Genomic DNA, 16,861 nt, shown 5'->3' with positions numbered 1-16,861 from the left:
TTCTTCGTAGGAATCTTTGTGTACAGGGAATGTAGCAGGTGAATGGGAGAGAGTATGAGTCGTGACCATTTTAAGCAAGGCGATCGCCTGGATTTAAAAAACTATCATCCCATATCATTAGTTTCGTCTTGCTTTAAACTTATCGGACATGTTATCGCCACTCGCATTCACGAGTTTTTCGAACAGAATTGAGTTATACCCATCTTGCCAACACGGCTTCTGGAAAGGATACTCGACTGTCACGTTACTTTTATCTGTAGCCCAGTCCTTCACCTCAGTCCTCGAGAATAGCTGCCAAATTGACACACTCTGTTTATATACTTCAGGAAAGTTTTTTATGTAGTTCCTCGTAATAGGCTAATAACCAAATTATAGCGAATTGGTATCCCACAGACCTTTATTTTTGGGATAAGTGACTAAGTAGCCTACCGTAATAGGTCACTCTTGGCGGACAACAAGCAGGCCCTTTTCCCGTCACGTCTGGTGTGCCCCAGGGAAGCGTCCTGAGGCCATTACTCTTTCTGTTATATATTAATGACATTGTAGATAAAGTTTATCATGATGTTCAGATCTGACTGTACGCCGATGATTACATATTGTTTCGTGAAATTGGTAATAATTAACATCAAAGTGACCTCAGTTCTTCCCCTGGCAACATTTTAAGCTTGTGCAGTCTTCAGGGCCTGACTCTTAATCTGGAGAAAACGTTTTACTTCTTGAATGCTCGTGAAAGAATCCCATAAAGCATAGTTATAGCGTCAGGTTTCCTGAGCTAAATGAAGTCACTTGTGATCTGCCTTAGAATAGTCATACCGACATCATCTGCACAGCATCATTTAGAAAACTGCGTTTCCTGAGCTGGGAAGTTCTCCATCCAATATAACACTTTTTAGCTGGCTTTCTTTATACAGGCCAAAGCTTGAATATGCGACGTTGTCTGGGTTCCGTTCGCAAATTGTTTGAAATCCGATACTCTTGCGAGAAGCAGAGGTGGATTATAAACTCAGTGCAAAAATAAACTCAGTGCAAAACCAGTTCTGTTATGGTAAATTCCCTTCAACGCGACACAAAAGGTTGTTCTAGTACTAACAACGGTATAAAGTTAGCGATGGGAGCTCGTACCAGCAAGCTCTCGACTTTCACTAGCTGCTGACGTGAAGGCGAAAAGCTACACAAAATCCTAGGCAAAATACGTGAAGGCAACAATCCGAATATTTATTTGCGGATACCGCCTAGACACTCAAAGAACAGCACATTGCTTGCTCGGCGGCAGAAATGGTTCGGCAAAGGGAGAGTAATACTAGAGGCATGAGTATACGTGTGCGGCTCTTTCAATAAACTTCACAGCTGACACTCAAAACGTTGCATTGGCATTCTCACGAAGAGAGCCCCGCTGTTCCCCCTGCCTCTGCCTTTCTCTATGCCAGGAAGAAAGGGATGATAGAAGTCGATTAAGAGCGATGTGCAGAGCAAGAACGTCAGGCACTGCTTTAGGAACTCAAGAATTGATGAATATTTTCTTTTTTGCATGGCTTTTCGGCGTGATTGCGCTGTGTCAACCTCGTGACAACTCACGTGAATTAATTATACCTTGAAACGCCTCTCAAAAGATTGGCCAAAATTTTCAGGCTAGGTGTGGCTAAAATTTGCACTCTGTCTACTTGGATCCCATACATCACATTTTCATAGACTATCTAGCAAAAAAGGTGCTATGAACATACTTCGAAGTTTGTTGTTTTGCCAAAACAAGCAGATTTCATGCCTGATATATTAAATACCAGTTATATTTCATTAAACATACCAAACTTGAAAGCAGAAACATTAATCCGTCTATGCCAGGCGGCAGCCTTCTAACGAATAGCATTGGAATTTTACCTCATAGGCTCTATTTTGACGTTAAGATTGGAATGCGTGAGCGCGATGTATAATCAGGCGTTGTGCGGAAGAGCGAGGCATCCTATTATCAATGGGTGAGCCTCATTAATCTGAATTGTTAGGTGGTTCAAGTTTGAAGAGCTAAATACAGCATTTCGTAGCGCCCAGGCGCGATGCGAAGACCAGGCTGCGTTTCGCTTCGGCGGTATGCACACCCCGCCTTTAGAGGTAAGGACTTCGCACAATGCTCGTCAAAGATATTTTTTAATCATAAAAAACCCTCCCAAAGTTCCGTTCGCCGATATCAAGATGGATGGCATGTCTTGTCGTAACGTAGATGGGTAAAGTAAAGCCGATAACTACCATGCAGGAACCAAAGAAACTAACAATGAAGCAGAAGCCATATTCTGAAAAGCTCAACCATCGATTTTGAACAGAAAGGAGTGGAGAGAGGGCAGGCAGGCTGCCTCAAGCAGTTGAGAAGTCCTCACGCCTAAAGTCAACATGAAATTGTTGCTTTAGGTTGGACCATTCTGTGCGCTTCTGTCCATGCGCCTCGTTATCGTAATCTAGCACCTCGTTTGCTGCAGAATTCATGAAAATGCTATATGTGTGATCACAGTAAAAAGTATGAAATTGTAGCCGCCCTTAGGCTGAAAAATTTGGTGAAAAGTGTAAAAGCCATTGCAAAATATAGCTGCCCTTGAAGACAGCTCAGTAAGCAGCAGCGGTAACCTTCTGAGTTATTTTGTCCATTTTGAATGTGGGGAAAAAAAATCTTGAGTCTGGCTGGGAGCCCGGGAGGGGTTCAAGAAATTTGAGCCAAAGAAAGGGCAGAAGGAAACTTAGTTAACTTCGTAGCGTTATCAATGTCCTGTAGTTGCCTTCACGATCTTTGTTTGAAGCTCATTTTGCCGCTGGCAAAGAATTTTGAACTTTGTCCCGCTAGTGTTTCACAAACCATGGAATGTGGCTGAGTAAGGCTTGTGTGTTATTATGACCGCACGAGCAGAATACGGAAGCAGGGAAGGCTTTAAGGGACACATGCATAATGTTACCAATATAGGATTTTTTGATCTTGGTATTACAATGTTAATCTTGGTATAGTAATGAACTTCATCTCACCTGGTTGCGCCCTGAAAATAAAGCACTACTACTCGAGCATTTACATACGCAAACATGCATTGCGTGTTTTCGCCACACTGAATACATTAAACGGGGGAGGTCATAACAAACCCGGTCATTATCACCTTAGTGACAAAGCACAGCGGTGCGCTCATGTTGGTTTTCTTGCTTTACACGTGGCCTTTCCAGAAAATTCCAAGTATGCCCATTCATCTTCCTTTGTTTTGGTGTTTGCTTGCTAAATGAGGCTGTCGGTTCTTGTGGGGCACTGAGGATGATTTGAAGTTCGCATATAACGCTAGGTAATAGGATTTAAGTGACAAATACTGACTCTGCTTTTATTGAAAACGGAGCTTTCACGTTCCATTTCACAAGTACACTGCGTGCATTCAAAGATGTTTTTATTCACGTGTCACGCTGGATTGACTACACGGGAATTGACACAAACGCAGCGAACGTTGCTAACTTTTCGTTGTCGCCTTTACGAGTTTCAACCGCCAAGCGGAAACGTTTCAATTGCAATAAATGCATTTCTTGTTTGGCGGAAAAATACAGGTCTACGCAGAAAAAGCCATGAAATTGATTTTTAGTAAGAGAGAAATTCAAATGAACTTCTCAGGGTCCCCTTAAGCTCTAAACAGCTCTGGGCTGCGTGTAGCTGCGAGGTGAATTAAAGGCGGGTGTCAAAATTTGAGTTTCTAGTAAAGCAGAGCTGCTAGACGACGAGCGCCATCGCCTTAACCCTTTATGAGACATGAAGTTGTGAGCAATGCACACCGGCTGTTTAGAGCGGGATTCTTGTTCTGATCAGCTTTTTATGAAATATGCAAATTTTGAGTTCTTTAGAGTTAGCGGTTTTCGAGATAAAAGTGGGACACAGGAGTCCCACCGCACCATGAGTGCGTTTGAGAAAGTGGGACATATGTGTCCCGCTGACCTCTGAAGCACAGTCGCTCAAGAAAAAAAGTAATTTTATTTTGTACAGAAGGGTGCGCACACCAACAACAAAGTACGGAGAATACAAAAGCCTACTTTCTATGATAAAAAATCTAAAAAATATCGATCTATGTCCAGAACTCAGTCACTTTCAGAGAATGAACATAGCACAAAAGGGCATAGCACAAAAGGGCATTATTTGCAGATTTCGTCAGTAAAAAGAAAGGTTGAAATTTACCCTTCATGGCGAATACCGGTTGAAAAGCGCGCCAAAATCTACTGAAAACCGCACGCAACGCACGCAAGGGGATCGGTTCGCTTGAGGCACAGGTATGTGCTGCCTCCGCTCGGCGCTCTTGTAAAGAGCCATCAAGACAGCTTCTTTGAACGTCCACGAGATGGCAGTAAAAGCAAAAACGAAATTGATTCGAGCGGTTTTAACTACAAAAGTCAGTGTAACCACGAAAAAAGTGGGACATATGAGTCGCTAACGATGGATTTGCATCATCCTGATTCTCCGCCCTGTCGGCATGTATTTCATTACCACGTAAGTCGTCCAGGAGTCTAAATACCAGCTCAACTACTTCCTGCATGGAGAGACTTCCGTGCATGAAAGAGAATGAAACTCCCATCCACCGATGAGCGGCAAAAGAGCTTTAGACTGGATATGCTTCCCGAAATATATGGATGAGGAATGCTGAATTTGACTATGCAAAAATTTTTTTGCAAACAGTACACACAGGACAAACGAAAATGATGTATAAAGCACATTTAAGAACTAGTCAGTGAAAAGAAAACTTTTGAAACTTGTCGTTCATAATCAACCGGCTGGACAGAGTGCCAAAATCTGCTGAAAACAGCATGCACCGCGCGCAAGTAGAACAGTTCGCTTGAGGCGCACGCCTGTGTGGTAAGTGCGCCGCTCAATACAACATTGCTTTTAAAACAGCTTCCCTGGACATCCAGAAGGTTGCAGTGAAAACTTAAGCGAAATTAATTCATCGGTTTTCAGCTCAAAAAGCAAAACATTACCATTAAAAAAGTGGGACGTATGAGTCCCGCTGTCCCACAAAGGTAATGCTTTCTTAAGAATGTTTGTAGGAGCCCGAACACGTACGAGCCCGTACAAAGCACACGTAATGCTGTTGCTGTGAAAACAAAAAATAGTTGTCTAGCGCACTTTTGTTAGCTTCTCAAAAAAAACTTCTTCAATCCGCTGGTTTTCTACTCACTAATCTATCGCAGGTGATGGCCATATCTTATGAGGATGAGAGGGAAATTTTCCCCCCAGAAAGCTCCTGCCCTATCCTCAGGTAGCAACTGAGAAAAGATCATAACAAATTACTGCAAAGAAGTACACGTGGGTATCGTAGACTGCACTCTCAAGGTCGCCCCCCCCCCTCCCGTCCTCTAAGGGAGCCCACTTGGGGCGACCTGGCCTAACTACGACAAAGAAAGACTTAACTGAGTTTAATTCTGCACCTCAACTCCACGAATCCTAGACGAGATTATGGTAAACATTTGAGTGCATCTCCTCTCCTTATCAGCGTCTTCTTCTCGCACTCCATAGCGCAACCGAATCTGAGGACCGGATGCGGAGCTTGCGCTTCGTGTGACAACTCAAGCCCCTTTACTCCCCACCTTGCGCCGTTTGCTACCCTTGTGCCTTGAGCTACCGAGCACAAAAACTGGCTGGACTTCACGCGAGAGTTACTGCGCTTTCCCTTCGGCAGTCTTAAAGAAGCACTCTAGGGATCTGACAGTCAAAACGACGGGCTTTTCAATTCCAGCTGGAATCTCTATAAATGAGTCTCTAAAATCACATTCTTTTTTCGGAAAAGAAAAGGTTTTTATTTCCATCTCGATGTTCCACACAACCATGATTATTTCGTTACAGCCTCTCTACACAAACAAAAAAAAAGAGTGAGGTTTACTAAATGCCAGAAGACGGTAAAATTCGGAGGTCGTGGGTTCGGATCCCACCGGCGGCAGTGGTTGTTTTTTCTTCTGCTTTTCAGATCAATTAGCTTTAAGCGATGACATGTTCAGTAATATTCTAAATTGATCAACACCACAAAATAAATAAATTAATTTAAAAAAAAATTCCCTGTGCCCCTTGGTTTCTGTGGCTGTTGGCTTCTTTCATATTTATAACGAGCCCCTCATTCCTCTTCCCTTGTTTGCTTATTCACTATATAAGGTTATTTATGATTTTACGAGGCGGCAACAGAGGCAGGAGAGCCGCTACAACAGAATCGTGCTTTCTAATTCGATGGCGTCAAGGACCTCGGGTCCCAGAAAATGTCCATCGGCTTCATTGACTGTGAGCGAAAAATCCACGAAAAATTCCCAGAGAAGCCACCTAGAAGACATGTAGGCCACCTAGGTCACGTAGCCTTCAGGCGTCTTCACCACCTGCCCATCTCATTGAAAGTGAATAGCGTACCGTGACAGAAGATGGCAGTTACATTAATAATTGGTCGCGAGAGATAGCTTGGGAACAGCAACCTGGGTCACATAAGTACTAGAAGTAGCAGCACCCCATCGCAGGGAAAGGCGCATCACTGAACCACTGCGCCAGGGGTGGTATGAAGACTCCCAGGGATGTAGGTATGTTAAGCAGACAATGACCAATTCTGTATATACGGGCATAAACCCATTAAAACTATCGTGGAACAAATACCCTTAAGGCGAAGCTTAAGTGCCCTCTGCAGTATTTTCTTCCACGATTTTAATATTTAACGCTTAGATGCTTGTTCTTGGCTCAAGCGCTTCATCCCCCTCTATTGGCAGATACCAAGCAATATGCAGAAACTATGCGGCTACCCCATAACACTTTATGCTGGGCTTCCAACACTGCAGTTGGTAGTCAGAATATTTACTATTTTTTCTTCTTTAATTGAGTACTACCAGATATAGAGGTGTTCATTCTTCGTGCAATGCAACGCCAACCTATTCTGAAGCAGTTTCGTCGTTCTTCCTTCCTTTAACCCTTTCATGGATGAATTTTTTTCTCGGTGGACTGGAGAGCGACTTACGTAATTTTTTTCACACGATATGGTCGCAAATGTTCACAGTAAAAAACAACAGAACCGTTTGAAATAATTTTGCCATCGTTCAATTGGTGCACAATATTTGCCAAACATACTTTTGTTTCTTGTAAGAAGCAATGCCCACGACTCGAGAACGCTTACTGCAGAGTAATAGAATAACTTAGACGTCATCAGAACAACCTTTCACTTGAAAGGAGCGTTGCTGCTTGATCCTTTGCAGTGTCCAGCAGTAGAAAACTGATGTTAATCATGTATTTTCTCCACTCAACGGGACCGGTGTATTAATCAGCAGATGACGACGCAAGTTCTACGATGGGTTTGTTTGCTCCGCCGTACATGAATGTAGGCAGGAGGCAAATAATCCAATCATGGTGATGCAGACCTGCCTTGCTGTGCCGCACCTGTCCTTTCTCAGCGTTCGCTACCATTTGAGAAATCCTAAGCAGAGTCAGAGCAATTCAATTTTGCCATCTATTTATATTTAACTAACGCTGTTAGCTTCCTTAGAAAAAGTATCAAACCATTTACCACCCTTTCGTGTTCATGGTCAGGGAAAGCAGTCACTGGAGAGAGCTGGAGATTGTCAGTCACAGGGAGAAAAAGTATCTGGATTTTTAAATAATTATTTTCGACAAAAGCTCTCAACTGAATTTTTTTTTTCATGTTTCATACTGATGAGAAGAGGTGGCGAAAAGTTCCTGTGATCGAGAAGATGCTTCCTACGAGTTCGCCGCCAAACATGTAACTGGTGGGACATGTACTTCTCGAGGCCAGTGGAAGTAATAAAACAGCAAGCGTGATGTCTTGTATAGCTTTTAGGTAAGCATGCCACTTCCCCGACAGGTCAAGGCATCCAGAAGACTGCTAAGCAGCGGTGAAGTAGCCGTTCTCTTCAAGTGCCAGGGAACCAGCCGCAAAGACCCAGAAAATAGAGAGCATTCAAGATGCGTTAAATTAAAAAGAAATGAACCAAGGGCTGGGCAAAACACGCCATTACGAAAACGCGAATGCGTAAGCTGTCATTTCCGGGTCAGCATTCGCACTTAATGTCCAGAAAACATTATGTGAGAGGAACGCAAGAGAAACAGCGCATTAGGCAAATGACGTCCATTCTCGCGTTAACAGCCGGACGTATTTCGCTGGAAATGGCGCCCCTGCAAACGCTGTGCGCTTGAGACGTCGTCAGCTTTTTGACTTCGCTTGCTTCTTACTGGTCCTAACACACCTGTAGCTTCTGCATAATGAATTCCCTCTTGTTAACACCTGTCTTACTTTTTGCGTCGAGATTTTCCTCCTCATTCACAAGCATCCAAATATTTCCCGAAATGCTTTTAATCTGTTCGTACTTTTTGTACCAGTCCTGTCTTACCTGCTGGCCTATCAACGTTTCTTTCCCAACCAACATGTACTTGGTTTAATCTCGTCACTAATTTTTTCATTAACTCAAAATATCAAACTACGTAAACGGCTGGTGTTCACGCTCCTCAGCAGCAAACACCACTGCGTCTAAGACAGTGCAAAAGCGAGAACGCACATTCATTTGGTAACGTACCGTCCTTTCACACCGCCGCTTCGAAGCTACTCACAGGGGATTATAGCACGACAGCTTGCGTCGCCCCGCCAGTTTTTGCCTGCCTGGCGTGAAATGGCGCTGAACTTTTGTGTTTTTGGCCTGTAGGGCAGCTTCCTCTCTTCAGCTTTGTTGCCAAATAGATTCGTTATCTTAAATCGCCGCGATGACTCACTGATGATGGCGCACGGCTGGTGACAAGAATGCACGCGTTCGATCCTGGCCGTGGCTGTCGCATTTCGATGGAGGCAGAATGCTAGCGGCCCGTGTACTGTCTGATGTCAACGCACGTGGGTGAGGCTTTGTGGGATGTCGTAAACCATAAACCACTCGGAATCTAATCTAATCGAAGCAACAGTTAGATACAACACATTCCCGCATCATGTTCACTTAAAACACATCCGAAAAGGGTGGACAGAAGAGAAAAGAAACTAAAAAGCAACAGCTGCCAAGAAATTGCTGTCCCACATATCGAACTACGGTACCTGCAAAGTAAGAATTACATCTGAATGACTTATAACGTCTCAACATCGGCCGCAATCACCTGCTCATTATAAATATTTCTCTCGTGGACACGACTATACCAGCTCAAGCAAAACGGAGACCAGAAATCAGAGACAAGTTGATATATGTCACAAGTAAAGAAGACATTCAAATGCCGCAAAACTGGAGAAGATTACTGATGATCTAACATATTTGTTATTCTCACACTTGCATTGTTTCTTGACTGTATTAGAAGTACCTAAAATGACAAATTATTAAACAGGGCGGGATTATAATCTTCTTTCAAACGCTTGCGGCGCGTGTGTAGGCGTTGTGCATCCCTCCCACAGCGTATCAACATTCCTTTTTGTGCTCAAGAAGCCGGGAATTAAGGAATCAGCCCGTTTCAAACATGAACCATTTCCCGCCGATGAAACGATTGCGACAAAGAATGTCTGCAGTCTAGAGTACAAAGGGCATAATGACTTCCAGAAATCCGACTGACCTCGGCTTGGAAAAATGCTTCCCACCGACAGTTGAAATCTCCCTTTATGAAGATGACATCTGTGTATGATGTTCCGGATGCAATAGGCGTATTGTGCATGTCCGTCTACAGAGGGCAATAAGCTGCACTGAACCATTCTTAAGTAAGCGCGGTCTCGCCATGTCACCAGATAAAAGCTCAGCAATTATACTCTCGAGGAGCGATCTTTTGCGCTACGTGCTGAAACCTGCTGGCACCCAAATACCTTAGGTCATAAGCCATAAATTCCTAGAGGTGACGTTTGACAGGTCAATATCCTGGTCCCCACATGTGCAACAACTGAATATCAAGCTCTCCTCTTACGCCTCTATATTTTGTGTGCTCTCCACCATCAGAAAAGGCTGTTCTACAGCTTCATTACTACGACTGCATGGAGCGCTCTGTGAAGGTCGTTTGCGCTACAGTCTCCCAGCTCTTCAGTGTATTTCGCAAACCAATATTAAAAGCCTTGAAGCTATGCAAACCTTGAGAATCTGCCTTGGCCCTCCTAAAAACACCTCCACAGTGGGTACTCGAGCAGAAAGCAGACATCTGCATCAGTTCTGTTAACGCAGGAACTCCTTCGTGCCCAGGTGCGGTTTGTGGCTCGTGTACCTAACCATTCACTCGCAGAATACTGTGCAGAGGACATTTCTGACATTCTTCCATTACAGTACTAGCGCCCTGTAAGAACCTCTTCCGCACCTTGGAGGTACGCTGCATGGAAAATCAAGACCACAGTCTCTGGCATTAGACGAAAAACAAACACCCCCGATCCTGCTGTTAAATACTTCGCTCATGAGCACATTTATGGTTGCTACAGTGCGTACCGCCGCATCTACACTGATGGCTCTCTCACATCAAGCTCATCAACGATTGGCGTCTGGATTCCGTCATTGCGCACCACAATTTCGGCGACACTCAGTCACCGCACCTCGACTACTGCTACCGAGCTGGCTGCTTAGCGAGCAGCATTTAATTACATTCTACAGCAGCCGCAAACAGCGTGGGTAATCTTCAGCGACTTTCGCGCTGCACTACAATCGATAAAATCATCAGGAAGCCTTCAGGAGCAGATAGTTGATGATTTGAACACAGTACACACCGAGACCTGTGAGCTACGTCACCGTGTTCTGCTTCAGTGGTTACCCGCTCACTGCGGCCTCGCAGGCAACGATGATGCTGACAGTGCAGCGAGGTCGGCGCATGGCGACACCTGCTTGCTGCTAGCCATACTCTTTTCTCATAGTGATGGCGCGAGATTTCTGGCTGTTAAAACTTGGCAGATGCAACGCTCTTTGTGGTGTGACCCACAGCCTCAAAACAGACCCCTTCTTCACATCGACCCCACTTGTGAATTTGGTGTGCCATGCAATTTAAATAGACGCGATCGTAATTGCCTGCACAGAATTCGTCTGGATGTTGCCTTCATTAAATTCTACCTTTATAAAATTGGTGTCTCAAGTAGCCCTCTGTGCTCGACATGTGGTGCGCGTGAGGACCTTCAGCACTTGATCTGCCGCTGCCAAATCATTAATCGCCATCGCAAGGCACTGTGAAGTCCTTCAGGACTCCGTCAGGACGGCCCCGTGCACCTGGAGCATGTCCTTGGACCACTGAGCGATGCGACTTCGGCTAAGCGAGAGACAAAACATTCTCAGTGTTTCTTATGGACACGGATTTAGTGGACATCCTTTGATAATCGTGTGTGTTTGTGAGTGCGTGAGTGTTCAGTATGCTTGATGTCACCTTTCTATTTCCTTTTTCTCTCTTCTTACCCCCTCCTTTCACCCTCATCTGGCGCAGTGTGCCAGGCCCATAGCCAGGCAGACCTTTCCTTTATTCATTAAAGTCTCTCTCTGTCTCTCAGGTGAGCGAGTTGGTCACCGTGCAGCACGGCGTGAAACGCGCAAAGACAAGAGCCATAGAACGAGAGAAAGCCGCCCGTTGACGTCTCTCAATGCATCTCGTCCTTGAACACGAAATGATTCATTTAACTCCTCGGAAAAAAAACGACACGCGGCTGCGACAGCTTTAACATTGTTAAGCTTATAAACGCTCAGTTCTCATTGAAACTATACGCTTTGCGGTAAGAACAATAGCAAAACAAAGCTGGCAAATATCAATTTAGCCTATATGCCTCCCTTAAAGGCATTAGTGGACGTAGTATTATTACGGATGAGCGCACGCAAGACGGACAAAAAAGACCCCCCATGCTACTGTTCAGTATATTTAAGTTCGACATCTCAAAATATTCCGCACAAATAATACAGTGGAGCGGAGGGGGTGTACTTCCAATAGAGTACACTGGACTACGCCTCAAAGAGGACACAATTCTGAACACTACCGCCTGCGAAATAATAAGCGCGGTTGCCAAGCATAAAAAGGGCGTTCGCAAAAATTAGGAATTGGTTGTGCCTTCGAAGATAAAAAACTAAGAAAAAAAGAGCACCTCAGTCGCACAACATATCCGTCAGTTCTCGTCCTCGTGCTCCCGCTCAATGAAAAATCACCTACTGCATGAGCAGAGAGGTCGTACTCTGGAGCGAAAACGTTGGCTACAAAGAGGCCCCCGAGGGCTCCAGTATTCAGGCGACACTATAGTTCTAAGAAAAAGTTAAGAACGTCAAATTTATTATGCTGGATTCGTTTCACTTCTTCTCAGTTTCCTTTTCTGCAGTGAGAAAAAACTATTAGCGTCCACAAACTAAGATCTTAGCGAAGATAAAACCAAGTGCCAATAGTAAATGCTTTTATATTTCAACCACTACGCGATCTGTTCTGACTTAATTTTTTAGGTTGTCCAAAGCGAAAGGAAAATTCAGAGGTCAAAATAACATGGCGTGGCAAAATAACTGACAGAGGCATCTATGGATTCAACACTTGGATATACCGATAATGCAAATGGATGACTTCACACTGGTTAAGCAAATAAAGTAATTTAAAAATTAAGCACCGCATCTCCACTTCAGTAGACAACAAAACGCACAAAAGTCGCCAGGTTAAGCTAACGGGTCAACCGTCGACGAAGTGTGATAGTGTGCAAACTGCGACTCGCAAAGGAAATAAGATATATCTTTGAACGTCTGCGTCCCTGATAACACAAGGGGCCACCATTTCGTAGCTGAAGTGAAATCTCAGCGTAGCAGTTCGCTTGTTTCCAAACCGAAAGTACAATTCTTAGCAAGTGTAAGTCACTTTTTGGCCTTGGCTTCTGTGACTGCATCAATAACACACAAAAGAACGTTTCTGGAAGAAGCCAAAGTTGCAAGACCAAATATAGCCTAGGTACAAAAGCTTATTAGCCGCCTAGGTTTCCTTGCTTAAGAGGGAGATTTCAATAAAGAGAGTTCAGCTTTGATTAGGACTGTTCGAAAATCATTTCTAACGCCGCTTAATACCCGGTAGCAAGGCTATCGCAAAAATGTGACAACGCCTATGAGACAACATCACATGAGATGACACCAAATAAAAACAAAAAATATGGAAATCCCCGCAGTTTTCCAAAGTTCTCACCACTTCCATACACACTACTCAAGACATTGCTTATGAATTACACAAGATTACACATGGTAGGCACTGTTCTTCTGTATGCACAGAAACTCAGAGAACTTTCATAAAGCTTAAAAAATTCTCACATCACAAAAATCTGGTATCAGACAAAAAAGCTGCACTTATTTCTCGGGTTCATCCGAGATCCTTCCGGGCAGCGGAATGCCTTTGCGAAAGGAGCAGAGTGGCGCACAAGTTTGTTGCAGTCAACCAAGAAGGGGTTCTTGACGTCTTGTCGGGTGCACGTCATGTGGCAGATGGTCATAAAAAATACCTTCTCTTCGTTAAGCTCGGCGCTTATCTGCGTTGTGTTCCCGGCTTCACTGGCTGCGTCGAGGAAGGCAGAGTAGGCTATCTGCAGCGCCGGAATTTCTGGAAACACACTTCTGCTGCCGGCCAGCTCGCTGTTGTTAAAACACCTATTTTTGGCTTCGAAAACAGCCTGCGAGCTTGCGCTGAGGAACGAGTCGACCAGCCGTCCGTCGGGGTGCCATTGGAGTCCCTCCTGGTCGAACGCCTTGACCAATTCTAAGGCGAGCGAAAAGCCAAATCCGCCATAGAACATCGCCAGAGTGCCTTTGCTGTAAAATAGCGGGCGGGCCACCGCACCGATCGCGACACCTACGGTGTTTTCTACGTAATCGTACTCGAAATACGGCAGGCCATAGTTCTCCGGCATCTCAAGCACTGTGTCGAACTCCGGCGTTCTCCTGATTGTTCGAATGCTCCGGCGCGAGTTGATGAAGTATTCGCCAAACGACTCTTCTTTTTCCGGAAACGCTCGAAATAGTTCCTCCAGGTTTGTATCGTTGAGGAATTTGGCGGGAGGCCACAGCCGCAAACTGGCAGCGCGAAGTTTTTCAGTGGCCAAGGATCTGCTCTCTGGGTCCAACCAAATCGAATCGTTGAGCAAATACACAGCCGTTGATACAAGGCGGTCGAAGCCGGCGTCGACTAGTTTCCTGTCGGTGTGCGTTAGTCGCGACGCCAAGCGCAGGGATAGGAGGAGCACCCTGTAGGGCACCTCGATGTGGAATCCACAGAAGGCGGGTCGCAAGCTTCTGGCTGTCCTGCGGTCGCCGTAACGCGCCACCAGAAGGCCGCTGTCTGACACAGGTGCATAATGCTGGGCAAATTGCCACCCTAGGAAATCCAAGATCTGAGCGTTGGTGTATCTCTTGAAAAGGTTGCCCACGGTCTGCAGGAAAAGTACATTGGTCGTAACAACAACGTCATCCTCAGTCAGTTCAGGATTCAAGGCGGTAGCGTTCTTCAGCAGCTGCAACCATCGGAGGGAGCTTATGTCGTTCGTGAACACTTCGAGCTCGCTTATCGGGAACACAGCCGAATCTTTTGGTGATGCGTGTAAAGCCTCTTTGATAGACTCAAAAATGTCACCCTCCATTTCGTCTGTCTGAAGCGCCCGTTCTTTGCTGGCTGTTTTTATGTCGCCGAAAAGGGCCACGTAGAAGTCCATCCAGTACTTGACGTAGGCGTCCTTTCCGTCTCTTATGACAGCTCGGTGCTGCTGGCGGTAGAGGGTAATCAGAGGAGACGACGTCAAAATAATGCTGCGCCTGCCTTCGTATGCGCCTTTATGCATCAAAGATACTCTCACCTCGAACCAGAAGGCAGCCTGCCAATTGTAGGCCAGATTGACGAGCACCCCAAGCGCATCGATATCTCCTTTTGGTGGATTCGGCCAAGGCAGGCTGAGATCGTTAAGAAATTGCCGGAAAAGCTTCATGTTTGTTCCGTACGTGGAGGAGTTGCTCATGCAAGACTGTAGCATAGCCAGTGCCTTGCTCGCCACGGGGAACGCCTTGGATCCTTCCTGCAGAGTCTTGCTCAGGTCCAGGAGCCATGAGTAGACCATGTCTACCATAGCAGAGGTGTCAAAATCTCTAATTTCTTCCTTTAGTTTGGGCGGTGACCAGTTTGAGCAGACGTGGGCACTGAAGTCGTGGCATGGGTCAAACTTTATGCTTCGACTCTCTTCGAGAAGGCTTGCGTGTGAAAGGCAGTCGTCTGTCACGCAGAAGCCGTCTTTTACTTTCGGTGTCGTCGTAGGGATTAGGAAAAAGAGGGCGACTAAGAAAAATAGCATGGCCGCTATAGCAACGAGGCTGATGAGAATGTCCCTCCTCAGGAGCACTCCTGCGCTGCTGCCGAAGGTCTTACGAGGACTTCTTATCTGAAGAAGAAGAGGAGCTTTGCATTACTCGACCCGGAATTGCAGAATTATGTCATTAAATATGAGAGTCTGCTCATGCGCCCTCTCCCACATTCTGGTGTCCTGATAAGGTAAAGAAAATCTTGTACATAGTGAAACACGAGGAAAAGGCAGTGTTTGTGCAGGACGAAACTCAATTTAGGTAGCTTCGGCACAAGATATCAGTAATATTTTGACTTTCACGATGTTATATATGAACGTATTACTTTTAAGTGAGAAATTTGCAGTAGAAGGCGGCAATATTTGATGTGGAAAGGGATTAAATATATAATAGTAAAGCGTTGCACCAGCGATAATAAATATAAATGCGAAAAAGTTTAGCATGCTGTCTCAGAAGAACATGCCTACTTCTTTGTAAAGCATATCTTTGACAGGTGGAAAGAGGTCACATGACCTTGTGTTGCGAGCAAACGGATTGTGAGCAAACCACGCACCGTTGCTAAACTCTATGCAATTCCAACGCGCCCGTCGTGGCGCTGCGCGTGAGCCTTACGGGAGTTCTGGATGAGCAAACTGGGTTGCACAAGCCCAACCGGTGGCCGTGTTTGAAGCAGCCACCATCCTCGGCAGGGGCGCTTAAGCGCTGCGCCCATGCGCCAGGATTCGTACGAGGACTCCCCGCGATCATGAGTGCCAATAAAAATGTCGTGACGCCATCCACACCACGTGACCACCATTGATAAAGCCCCTATGATATCTGTGATAGAGCACCGCCAAATTTGGAAATGCGACTACCCCCCAATATTGCTAAGGACCCTGAAACCTCTGGTAGGGCCACTCCTATATTTGAACAAGGGGATTAATTGGTGAAATGAGCTCCATTAGCAAGTTGAATTAGACTTCATGTGTTAATAAAATCGAAAGTGCTCGATCATTCTTGAAGGTTGTAATTCATGCATACCATTTAGAGCCAATGAAACAGTTTCAAACCAAAATTAGGGTGCGAAAATTGCAAGTACATTAGGCACTCGTTATAGACACCATCACACGCAATCTAAACGATATAATATTTTTTTCTTTAACAATCTGGCTAAGAAGGCCCCTAAGTTTCCCTAAGTACGTTTCATTTTTTTTTCCCGACCCTAAGCCGAATGCTATAGGCGAATTGTATCCTGTTGGAAGTAACGCTCACCTTCAAAATGTTTATACTAAAGCGCCCTGCTCAGAAGTGAAACAAAGCTAGTGTTTGCTGAGTGTGCGACACCACCTACTTTTCGTCCGTTGCAACAGGGCGCTGAACTTATAAATCACATGCACCTCAATTCCTACCATGCCCCGATATTAGAAGGCACGGCCGCTTGAAGTGTTCAAATCGGCAACTTACCCTGTCGGCCAAATCAAGGTTCTTCAGGTCCAGCCAATTGGGACTCAACACGGCGCTCTTCCTTGGAATCGCCTTGGAACCCTTGGTGCGAGGTGCCTGATCCTCGGCAGGTGCAATATCCGGCACTGAGCCGGCGGGTGCCGGGTCTCCTGGTGGGACATCTGCGCTCTCCGGGCAAGCCGGGCTG

General features: G+C 45.4%; 1 protein-coding gene across 1 annotated transcript; it reads right to left on the bottom strand.

Moving 5' to 3' along the window:
* Positions 1–13,220: 13,220 nt before the first annotated feature.
* Positions 13,221–14,993, bottom strand: LOC149360775 (endothelin-converting enzyme 2-like). Its single transcript, XM_089567923.1, has one exon. The coding sequence runs from the start codon at positions 14,991–14,993 to the stop codon at positions 13,221–13,223; it is 1,773 nt and encodes a 590-aa protein (XP_089424049.1).
* Positions 14,994–16,861: the final 1,868 nt, after the last annotated feature.

This window comes from Amblyomma mixtum, chromosome 2, assembly GCF_055824585.1.
Source record: "Amblyomma mixtum isolate Tamu chromosome 2, ASM5582458v1, whole genome shotgun sequence".
Classification (NCBI taxonomy): domain Eukaryota; kingdom Metazoa; phylum Arthropoda; class Arachnida; order Ixodida; family Ixodidae; genus Amblyomma; species Amblyomma mixtum.
This window is presented reverse-complemented; position numbering and strand designations above follow the sequence as displayed.

Bases quoted from the DNA above. Each gene is read 5' to 3' on its own strand.
- LOC149360775 (XM_089567923.1), bottom strand. From the start codon at position 14,993: ATGGTCTACTCATGGCTCCTGGACCTGAGCAAGACTCTGCAGGAAGGA.